Source organism: Tachypleus tridentatus, chromosome 13 (genome assembly GCF_004210375.1).
Source record: "Tachypleus tridentatus isolate NWPU-2018 chromosome 13, ASM421037v1, whole genome shotgun sequence".
Classification (NCBI taxonomy): domain Eukaryota; kingdom Metazoa; phylum Arthropoda; class Merostomata; order Xiphosura; family Limulidae; genus Tachypleus; species Tachypleus tridentatus.
In genome coordinates, this window is record NC_134837.1 from 234,016,209 (window position 1) to 234,028,971 (window position 12,763).

The 12,763-nt window shown below is 31.4% G+C and overlaps 1 protein-coding gene across 1 annotated transcript in view; it reads right to left on the reverse strand.

Annotated features, from left to right (window-relative positions):
* LOC143239356 (uncharacterized) overlaps positions 1-2,722 on the reverse strand; it is a 102,198-nt gene extending 99,476 nt beyond the window's left edge. Inside the window, exon 1 of the mRNA XM_076480346.1 lies at positions 2,627-2,722. Within this exon, the coding sequence (XP_076336461.1) occupies positions 2,627-2,687 (61 nt within the window). The 5' untranslated portion in view covers positions 2,688-2,722. The remainder of the gene's footprint in view (positions 1-2,626) is intronic.
* Positions 2,723-12,763: the final 10,041 nt, after the last annotated feature.

Sequence of the window (12,763 nt, forward strand, 5' to 3'; positions counted from 1 at the left end):
GTGAAAACGTTGTATCTGTTTTTAAAATATTCTTCCTAACCGTGAAAGCTACAATTAGTATCAAAATAACACTCATAATCGGTAAGTAAACTTAAAAACGAAATTATTAATAGAATAGCTCGATCCAACTTAAAACGATACTGTGTGTATAAAATATTGCAACTATAAATCCATCTAAAATAGTTTCATACTTAAAAGCCAATGTTTTGACATCTTAACGTAAAAATATGACTGTATACAAAAACCAGTTATTTAGTGTTGATCCAACTAGCGAAACTATATCACTGCTATAGAACAATGAAACATTATTGAAGCAGTTGAGGATATGACACAAATGTGTTTTATACCGAAGCTTTTTATGGTACCTATTTCATCTTATTATAAAAAAACTGACAAATGATTAGGTACTTTCCCCACGCACTAATCTACAGCTTTCCTTAATTGCCGGATGAACTATACGAACGTGCCAGAGAGATAGCAAACTTTATGCCAGTGAGCTCAGTCAACTTTCCATATCACACAAATAAAAATATATTTTGCTGTATCTGAATAGTGTGATTAATTAATCGTTGTAAAAAGTAAGGCAAATAAGTTTATTACATAAGCAAAAATATTGCTCATTTCTCTGCTGTACGTAATAAAAGATAGTTCATGAGAGACAGATAAAATATCCTACACGACTGACTTTTCAACTCTTGTTTTTTTCTTTCTGAGATAGGGTTATATATATATGAAAGATATATCAATGGTATTTAATAATGAAAATTGACAATCAGTATTCGATTATCGAACAGTAATTTCTCGTCGGATATATTAAAACAGCTACAGATAAACAGATAAAGTGTACTCCCAATGCTTAAAAAATCAAACGTTCTTCCATGAGGAACAAATCAATTGTACACTTATGATAACTGGAAAAATGTTTATTCGTGTCATACAAATCAACTTTATTTTCATGCGGGTCAGATGAACTTCTCCTGTGTGTCAGACGTAAGTGTGCGTATGTTTTTTGTATAGCAAAGTCACAGGCTTACCTGCTGAGTCCGCCGATGGGAATCGAAGACTTGATTTTAGCGTTGTATATCTGTAGATTTGCCGCGGTACCAGCAGGGCACCAGACACAAGAAAACATTTTCCAATGTCGAGCACCTGTATTACTCTTTAATCAAATCTAGAGAGCAACTACACTACTATGATAAACGAAAAAATAAAATAAAAGTCGAAAGTTCCTTCATAAATGTCACATTATTATTTTGTCATTAATCCTCAGGTAACGTTGTATGACACAGCTTATCACTAACAACGAGCGATTCTATGACAGCTAATAAAGAATGATGCTAAAGGCTTAACAATGAGACGACAATAAGATTATAAATTAGAACTCTGGTTAACTTACTGCATAATTCTGTATTAATAGCTTCGGGTATTGTAATGAAATGAAAGTATATATATGTATGATTGAAATACCGATTTCAATTTATTACTTGGATTACATTAAACTACAGTTACTCGAGTAAAATTCATTATTCCTTCTTTTTAGTTTATAGTTTTGTTCGATTCAATGTAATGTAATCATAAAATCATCGTATTACAAATATTTATAGTTAGTTAGTTATCACCATTAGATTCCATCTAGGAACATAAGGCCGCAATTGCTTGCGGATTCTTCAACAGGTATTTAAGTGAGTAGGTTGTTAGCCCACTGCACCGAGCCGTCCCTAATTTAGCAGTGTAAGACTAGAGGGAAGGCAGCTAGTCATCACCATCCACCGCCAACTCTTGGGCTACTCTTTTACCAACGAATAGTAAGATTGACCGCACATTATAACGCCCCACGGCTGAAAGGGCAAGCATGTTTGGCGCGACGGGGATGCGAACCCGCGACCCTCAGATAGTTATCTTGCAATAGAGTTTTCATTAAATTCATACACCATTACTGATTAAAACTGTGCTTGCTGCAAATGTCTCCTTTAATATTTTGATTTTAATGGATCTTAATCTATATTGCGCATAATGCAGTTGAATAAAGGTTTAAAATATAATACAAATATTGTATTCTAAAAATTTCAGATAAACTACTAAATTTTAAAAATATAATAACCAGATGTTATTGTGTTTTACTGACGCTATTTATTATTTACACAGAGGATCGAGATCTAATCAATATAAATAGAATTAGAAACTATCTGTGCGTTCAAAATAAAATATGCCTATACAGCAATACATAAGTCGCAATATGAGTAATATTGGCTTTGCATAATAATAAAACTTGGAAAAATTCTATCATTCTTACCTTTCCTTGTAGCAAGCTCTTTTCAGTAGATGTATCATATTTGAAGCAAAAAACAAGGGCAAGGCTTGGTGCCATAAAAGGCACACACATATATATTGTGAAGCCTAAGGGTTTAGTATGGTTGTATGGGTAACCTGTTTGTAAATAGTTATCCTGAGTATAAGTCAACAGTATATTTTTGTGGCTGCGTGCTTTGTTGTGGTTTATCAAAAACATTCTGTTTGAAACAGAATAACCAAGTAATAGTGCATAATATAAAGCTAAATATATTTATCAGGAAAAGAAGAGAGGGAGAGAAAAGAGCATTTTTAGAAAAGGATTTGCTTTTCTTACCGTGTATATGAAAGCTGACGATCACATTGAACAGAAACAATATACAAGTTGTCCACTCCATTCTTACCCGACAACTGTACGCTTTACACTGTAACTTGTCTCTGAATACTGGTAACCCTTGATGACAAGTCTACCACTTTGGCAAGGGATAGTTTGAAATGTTTGTTTGCGCCATCTATTGGCTATATTGTAAATTCAAAATTAAATCTTCAATAAAGAAAAAAAGGAAAGTAATGTATTGGGTTGAGGAATAATTCGTGAGCGTTTTTTCAAGTTAAACAAATATATTCATAAATGAAACGCTTTCACAAAATATTTCATGTCATTTGGTAGATAATTTTTTGGTCTAATAGATGGTGTGTTTGATTTTCATGTCTTTAATTTTTGCTTTCATTTTCAGCTCATTAAATGGAATGTCAAGTGGACAAAATCGAGTATTTTCGACACCATCTGCTTTTCGCATTTAATTTCTTGCAATTTCGTTTAAAACAATGCATACTATATACCTAGGTATTATATGAAATAAAGTATCATAATAAATGTTTTGGGTTAATGTGTTCATGCATTGAAGTATTGTATAGTCTTGCATGTAATACTTGAATGAAATTATTTAAAAACGCTCACGAGTTATTCCTCAACCTAATAAATAATATTCAAGAACTGATTATTGTTTCCCATGGGCTTTCATATTTTAAAGTATAGTGGTAACACATGAAGTAGACTATAAACTTATAGTTGAATGTCGTACTCAAATCTTAAATCTGAAACTTTCGAATTACATTTTTCTCGAGTATTATAGCTAGAACTACACAGTTCAAGAAAGGGTTTATAAATTGAAATATCAGATTTTAACAGAAAATTGCATATATAGAATTTAATACGCCAGAGCTTTTAAACTAAAATCAGCAATAATGATACTTCTTTTATTATAAATGTTAATTTAAACCTAGACTTTTGTAGATATTGTATATTAGACACTTTGATTTGAGGAAGGCAGTCTTAGAAATTGTAGGTAAAGTATTTTAGTCAAAAATAGATAACTCTAAATATAGAGATTTAGATCCTATTTGGTATAACTTGTAATAAAAAGATACTAAATCTTGGTTCACGTATGTCAAAAGTCACATGAAACCTTAAAAATTGTTGGGAAAATGTATAAAATATTGCTAAACGTGGAAACCGTGTGTCATAAAGCTTGACCTAAAAAAAAAAGAGAACTTTGGATATTTACGATATAAATATTAAAACAACACGAAAATAATTTGTCTTCATAGGTCATAAGTTTCAATCTAAAATGAACTTAATTGAAACTCCAAGATTGGATCTCGTAGCTTATATTTTAAGACAGGAAGATTTGAGATTTGGAAATTAATTATGGTTTTAATTTAAAACTGGAAACTATAAATTATTCTATGTGTCAAGATTTAATCCAACGTAGCGAGTATTGAATCATTTATGTATTGAAAATTAATTAAAAAGGAAGATTCTTGAACTGCACAGATTATAAGTATTTATGAAGATCTAAACAGGCTTAGAATCCTTTGATAATTTGGTAATAAGGATTTAAATACAAAACCAACGTAAATTGGATCTTATAATTTAATAGTATAGATAGTAAACAAAAAACCATTTGAACCTTTTACGATTTAATCTAGGCCTCAAGCCAAAACTATATGTTTCTGGTCACGCACATGATATTTTTTTTTTTAAACTCAGCTAGCCACGTGAGTCACAACTTCAATCTAAAATCAAAGAGCTTTGGATCTTGTAGTAAATAAATTTTCACTATAGTAAAAGAGCTATAACTATTGATATAACTATAAGTAATAAACCTTAAATTGGTGATTCATTTGAAAACCGGAAACTGTTTGATATTGTAGATTATTACTTTTTATTTAAAACCTGTAATTTTTAAATCTTCTAACATATAAGTTTTAAATACACAACTGCGTATTTTGAGCATTGGATGTTACATCGATGAATCATGTGTATCGTTAAATTTTAGATCAAGGGTCAAAATCTTAAGATTGTATAGTTTGTGATTATTAATCTAAATTCAAATAGAGAAATTTTAGAAATAAATTTTAAAATAAAATCGGAGAGACTTGGACCTTGTAAGCAATAAATTTTAATGGAAGACGAGAAAGCTTACTCCCTTATATTTTATATGTTTGAATCTAAAGCGGGGGAGATTATTCATTTGTAGTTGACAAGTTTGAAAACAAATCCTGGCTTTTGTTGATTATAAGTATCAAGGTAAAATAAAAAAAACAAAGTTGGACTTTGTCGGTTCATAACTGTGACCTGAAACAAAAACAACTCCTTTTATCTTAGTGAGCATAAGTTTTAAACTAAAACAAAGTGACCAAATGGGACAGCAGTAAGTTTATGGATTTACAATGCTAAAATTCGGTGTTGGAAACAGCAGCGAAAGTTTGAATGTTTGTTTTGAATTTCGCGCAAAGCTACTAAATGGCTATCTGCGCTAGCAGTCCCTAACTTAGTAGTGTAAGACTAAAGGGAAGGCAGCTAGTCATCTCCACCAACCGCCAACTCTTGGGCTACTCTTTACCAACGAATAGTGGGATGGACGGAGCATTATATCGCCCCCACGACTGAAAGGGGTTACATTTTTGGTACAATGGGGATTCGAGCACGGGATTCTTATATTACGAGTCGAACGCCTTAACCCACTTGGCCATGCCAGGCCTGCTTGAATGTCATAGTTATTTTTAGAAGACACAAAGCTCAAGATTTTGCAGGCTTCACTTTTAAAATAAAGCAGAAGCTCTTAGATTTTATATTTATTATAGAAGCAATACAAGCAAGAAGGTCTTAGATCTTCTGAAACAGCATTTTTAATCTGTGGACAGTTTGTGACTGATTTGTAGTCTCCTTTCAAGTGGTGCATGAAAATGTTGTATAAGTAGGGAAAATAACATGCAACATAGTTTATAAAATACCATTGTAGTTTGTGGAGATAAAACAATAAAAAAAATCGGTAATAACATTTTGAAAACCATTTTCATTTATTTCGGAGTTATTGAGATTAAATTCTAACCTAATCATAAAGAATTGTAATTGGTTGTGAAATAAGTTGCAATAAAATAAAGAGCATTGGATCTTAGATCAACGATTTCACTTTGAAGCATTTTGACCTTGAGTTCTAAAATTGAGTACTGTGTGTTGTAAGTTTCAATATAAAACCAACAAAGCTTCTTGAATTCCACGAATTTTAACATATAGGCAGAAATCCTTGAACTTCATATGTAAAAACTATAACCAAAATCTACATCTGTGGATTGTGCATGTTACTTAATACAAGCAAACATTTTAATTTCATGCATCATAAGTTTTAACTCAACAGCCAAATAGTTTGTGACATTCTTCCATATAAGTTGTTGGTAAAACTAGTATAATTTTGACTCTTATACATTATAGGTAAAATTGTAAAGTAGAAAATTTTGAAATATGTAGGTTTAAGCTCCAGCATAAAGAAAATGAGCCTTGCATATTTTAAATTTAAAAAAGTGCAATTAAAAAAGTTGATTGTTTGATCTTTAGGTCTTACGTTTTACCAATAATTCTTGGATTTTATACGTCATGGGTTTTAGTATAAAATCAAAAACTAGTTTCTTGAATGTCATATGTTTCAGTTTAAACCCAGTAATACTTTTGATTTTATGAATAACTAGCTTTATAAACCACAATTAAATATATTAATTTGTATTAAGTTACAAACTTATTTTTTGAATAGATTTGGAACACAGACTATATTTTAGCTTTTTATTTACTTAAGGTGTGACTTGTTCTGATAGAAATTGAGGGATAAAAAGAGTATATTGGCAGGATCATTTGAAATAGTTTTGAAGTCTTTTCAGAATGGATACACCAAGACAGACGTACAGTCAGTCGTTTCGTCGCTGAGATCTACTGTCTATTGCAGATAAAGGTACGAGCTGTTGTGTAAACATTACGAAAGCTTATGTGGAATAGCATCTGTTTATATTATCTGTACAGACTCTTCCCAGGCGTTCGATGTCCTTTGCGTCAACAATTCTTGCTATCACTTGGTAACAGACCCTTTGCATCGTCCATACGTTAATCTATTCTAAATATCGTGGCTTATTCATCTACACAACAATGTTGGAAATTTGCATGTACACACAGAATATTGTCAATAAAACTATGTGAAAAGTGTTCTTCACAAACAGATTTGTCCTTCACTTCACTGGCATTACTCATACTTGTATCAATATCTTTTGAATCTCCTCAGATAAACAAACAGATATTGAGATTCGTTTCTGATGAAAATACATTTTGGAACTGTAAATGAAAAGTGTGTATAAATAGTGGAACTTTATTCCATATAAAAACTAAAATATCTACAGCTGTTTGATAGACGTTTTTAATATTATTTATATCTATTTCTCATGTGAAGGTGGAAAGTATGCTGTTATTACAAAGGGATATTTGGGATGTGCTACGCAAATATGCACAGACAAGTTATTTTTGAAGAATAGGTAGAATTCTGGTTTGCTTAGGATTTATGTACAGTTATAATTGCTGTATAGCTACTTATAGTTTTGGTCATTACGACGAACAGAGGTTGATTTTTACTTTTTACCTTAGAAACAGTTTTGAAGAAAGTCATAATAAAAATGCATGTAGAGGCGTTCAGACTTAAATAAATTCATGTTTGATAAGAATATAATAATTTTATCGTGTTCCATGAATATTGCTGCAATAAATTATTCTACCTCTTTCCTTACTTGCACAATGTAAAATTACTATTATTATCTCTCGAAGGAGGAAATATGTTACGTATTATAGTTTATCATGGACGAGTCTCCGATTTATTGTGATACTTATTACGATTTCAACTATCTTGAAACCAAGTTAACTAAATGTCGGTATGTATTAAATTTATGATATATGCCAACTAGACTTATACACAATTTCTTTCTCAACACAAATATATTTTAATATACCAATAACAATGGAATTTACAACAGTTTTTACAAATAATTACAAATAATGATTTATACACACAAGTTTCACAAACTTAAACACAATACTAAATCTTCTATCTGTTCTAGAACTGAATATTTTATCGACGGTTCACGGGGAGCGAATTAATTCTAATTTATATGCAAAAGTTTTACAAACTTACGAACAATATTAAGTCCTATATCCGGGCTGGAACTGAATACCTTATCGACGGTTCACGAGAGGCAAATTACTTTTATGTCGATACACAAACTTCACTTGATGAAAATGCTAGGTAGCTCTATTCTTCATAAGTGAGTTTTATCCAGACGACAATATCTAATGTAGTCGTAGAAATACTAACGTTCGAACTTAATTCAGTGAAGTTTGTAATGTTCAAGATATAAAACGTTCTTGGTCAAATATCTGTAATTTTCATGTTAATAGGCGTTTGCCAAAATGATAACTTCCAAGGTTTATAGTGTACTGACTGTAGCGATCAAACAATATTCTATCTTTCGGCGCGTCAGCTTATAAACGTTAAGGCAAGGTCTAAAAATACGATAGTGTTTTCGTAAACCATAAATATACATATTTACAAAAGTATCAGAGAAGCTTTGAAAGTTTTGATAAAGTTTTTTCCTGAGAGTCTGAATAATTTGGAGTAGAAGAGCTGAATTTTCTGAAGAAAAGAAGAATCTTCAACTTTAGTGGATTTACTGAGACCGCAGAAAGTTTTTTCTGTTAAAAGTGGTTTTAAGTGTAAAGTGTAATAAAAGAGCAGCTGCTTCATGTAATGTTTCAACTTTCTTGTCATCCAAGTAAGTTTTAAAGTGGTCACTTTTACACCATTTCAATTACTAAATTAGTCATAATTATCTTAGTTTGTTGAAAATGTTAGCAATATGCATAAACTTGTACCATCAATCAAAATAAACCTTTATTTTATGGGCGAATTTCGTATAAGTTTGACTCTCGTTGTTACAATACCATCAAAACCTTTGACGATAAACCTCTGGTACTAATTCATATGCTTTGAGAATACTTGCTTTAACCTTATCATAACCTATGTAGAATATCTAGAGAGAGAGCGATATAAGTATTTTGTATTTTATAAATTAAAACACTCTGTAACAATAGTGACAATTTTCGGTGGGCTATTCTAAGGTCTGAGCAACTTTCTCAAAATATTAGAAATATTTATTAACTTCATTTTCATTAAGTGGCAGTATTTTAAAATATTGATTGAGTTCAAAGTTATCATTTTGCCTTGGTCGATCTGAGTTGAGTATAATTTTCTTTTTATCATCATAATTTCCTCCTCGGGATCGATACGAGCTTGTTCGGCCTCGAGACTTTACTTTAATTTCCCACTTGTTTTTTTTTTTTCCTTTTGGCTTCGATACAGGCTTGATCTTTCTCAACTTTGATGAGGGTTTGTTCAAGCTCAGTTTGTTTAAGTTTTAACTGAATTTCTAACTTATTTTTATCACTCAATTCTGATGGGATCCTGGATACATTAGGGTTTTCCCCTAACGCTTCCTCAGATAATAAATCCTCATTGACTAGTATTTCAATAATCCGCTTTTTTAGTTTATTTTTTCTCATTGATTTTTTAAATTCTAATTCTAAAATTTTGGCAATTTGAGCAATTCACTTTTATCATATTTTTTCTCATTGTTCAAGGAAGGTTTATTCAAGAAAACCTTAATAATCAGATTCGGTCAAATATTGATGACATTGATAAATAAAAATTGGATTAGGAGTTGAATTTATATGGACGCGAGCTCCCAATTTATTATGTTACGTACTACAATTTATTCAGGACGAGCTCTCACTTTATTATGTTACGTATTGTAATTTATCCCAAACGAGTCTCCGATTTATTATATTACGCATGTTATGTATTACGATTTCAAATAGACGGAAATTTTAATTTAAAAGTTAAGTAAATGTCGATATGTATGAAATTTATGATATTTGCCAACAAGACTGATACACAGTTTTCTTTCTTAGCACAAATATATTTTAATATATAAACAACAATGCAATTTATAAAAACGGTTACTTCAAACACTTATTAGAAATAATAAATTATATACAAATGTTTTACAATCTCATAAACAATATTATGTCCTTTATTGGGTCTTGAACTGATTACTTTATCAACGGTTCACGAAGCACAAATTACTTTCATGTTGATACAAAGATACCCTTCACTTATCCCACCTTCCCCCAAGTATTCACTGTTACAGCGTTATGTCTGTGGACCTACAAAGTTTGAATGCGAGTTTCAATATCCGTGATGGGCAGAACATTGTGTATCTTTATACTTAATTACAAACACTTCACTTGACGGGAACTAGGGTAGCACTCTTCTTCACACCTGAGTATTTTTTTCCTGACAACAATATTTAATGTCATCGAAGAAATATTAATATCTGAAGTTTATTCACCGAAGTTTGTAATATTCAAAAGCTATAAATATTCCTGGTCAACTATTTGTAGTTTTCCTATTAATAAGTGTTTGTTACAATTATAGCTACCGAGGCTTATCGTATGTTGACTTTTAAGACCAAACAACATTCTATCTCTCGACGCGTCGGTTTATAAATGTTAAGACGAGGCTCTAAAAAATTCAGTTGTCCAAATAATACTCTAGTGTCTTCGTAAAATATACACTGTTGATTCTTACATTCGAGAATCCTTTACAAAGTTAAAGGAGAAGGAGGGACTTGCGCAGTACACATATAGCAATATATGTTACATGCATTTCTAAATATATATTAAACGTCGACAGGGAAATAAATACACTTTTGTAAATCCATTAAACCTAAAGTTGTGAATGTTTCTTTGGCCACTTTACCATCAAGACCTTGTTTTACCACATTTGTTTTCTTGCTTGGAGTTATTGTCTAGTAAGAATAAGCGTCTTTGTCTAACGAAGCTTGATCCGTGGCTGATGGTTTTATTTATCAGTAATCACAGCACCATCCATGTTATGTAGGTCACCATGCATGTCTGTAGATATTGTACAGTGTGAGCCCTACTGTTCTCTCCTTGGCTATCTCATGAACTATGATTAATTGTTACAGAACAACTATAACTTGAATTCATCTTTAATGAGCACGTGTCAACAGCTGCTGCCATTCGCTGTTTCTAGTGTGATACTACTTTCAAACTTTTGGTATAATTTTTTTTATGCGGCAGTTTTGAAGTAACATTTAAGTATTTATTTAAACGTATATGTGCAGCATAGTTATTGGAAAGATCTGTACTAAATCAACCGTCACCTATTTCGTAAACAACAGCAACAACAATACCAAATATTTTCTGAGGTATTTAATAATATGTTTGAAGATGTTATTAAACATGATAATACACTAGAGTTCAGACAGTCATTGTGTATTATGACAATTTCGGCTAAGGGTAGTACGAATTTTTCATGATTTGTTTACCCAAAATGGCTTGTAGAGGAAATCACAAGGGCTCACAAGATATAAGGTCTTTATAAACTGCCAGCTACGATATGGAGGTAAGTGAGGTTAATTCTTCAGACAAATTACATGACTTGTCTGTTGTGCACGTTAAGTTAGGGTATTATTTTTATATATGGCGGGTCATGAAGTTAGGTTTAAGAAACATAGGTTGGGGTAGAGAGACTCGAGTAAGTTACTTGTCTTTGATTAGTCTCTATGGAATTACGGAATTTCAGTACCTTAAGTAATTAGAAACTATTGTAGTAAGTTGCTGTCTTTCTTAGTTTAGTCAAAATGAAATGGATATCTTTGGTGTGAGTTCGAGAAAATAAAATAAAGAAGCTCAATGAATGGAAAGAAAAGAAGACCGGAAGATGTGAGAGAGAACGAATGGAACTTAGAGAGGTGAAGTAAGAAAGTGATATGTTGCTTATAAGAATAAAAACCTTTTTCTAAATCTGTATATTATTGCTGACCAGTAATAAATAAACATTTATTACATTACATCCAGAGACTAGAATCTACACTATGTTGTGACAACAAAAGATTTATCACCAGTGGCGTATCCTAGTCAGTGGCTTTGGTCTATCACACTTACGTGTTTATACATACATATGTATATATAAATAAAAAACACGTACATATAATATATATATATATATAATATATTGTGTGTGTATACACATATATATATACTTGTATAATAGTAATCAAAACAAAAAAACCCATCCAAACTCATCATGAAAAACACAAACTAAAACTAGATTAGCATTTAACATAAATAATACTAAACTACCCCCATTTGGCATTTACTACGCTACTTTGTCTCGCAACCATGAGTGATATACTTCCAAGGTATTTACCACACGCTGATACGCTGAACTGTGTTCGCTGCACCAATCACAATAGACGACACATATAATCAGTATTTGCTCAATCACTACAGTGAATGATAGCGATATCTTGCGTAAATCACATTTGGTGTTACTGCTTTTTCAATACTGCAGTAATTACATATTTGTGATAGTAATAGAAGAAATTCAAATACTTTTCCATCGATTAAAACACTATTTGTTTTAGTTTTCCCAAAGCTAGTTTACCGCGGAAAATAGTCACAATTTATAACCCTGAGTCTAGGAAAGGCACTTTTTTTTTGTCATACATACACTTTGATTTCTCTTCGTGCTCTTCAACTCTATTTATGTTGTACCTATTCCTATCAGAAATTGACTCATACCAATCTAATATAAGAAACTGCTCTTTATTACTAGTAACCAATAACACATATATTTAGAAATATGTTTTTGATACTTACAAGCAACATAATACTTTCTTTCTTTTTCTACTCTCTCGGCGTATTCGTTTTTTATCATATCTGCTGGTTTTCTTTTCTTTCATTTTGTTGAACTCTTTTCGTTTATTTTCCTTTTCCAAACCCATGTTGAAAAGTTTCCTTTTTTTCTGACCTTGTCTTTGTTTCTCGTATATTAGATTATAGCGTTTAATAATCATAGGAGATCTTGAGTTCTTCATATAGCTGAACTCACAAAGACATCTGCTAACCTCAACAGTTGTCTAATGACGTAGATAATTTTATTCTCTCGATGCCTGAGAGACTAACAAAAGGACGACTGCTTTCTCACCTTTATCAACTCCAGCCAATGAGAGA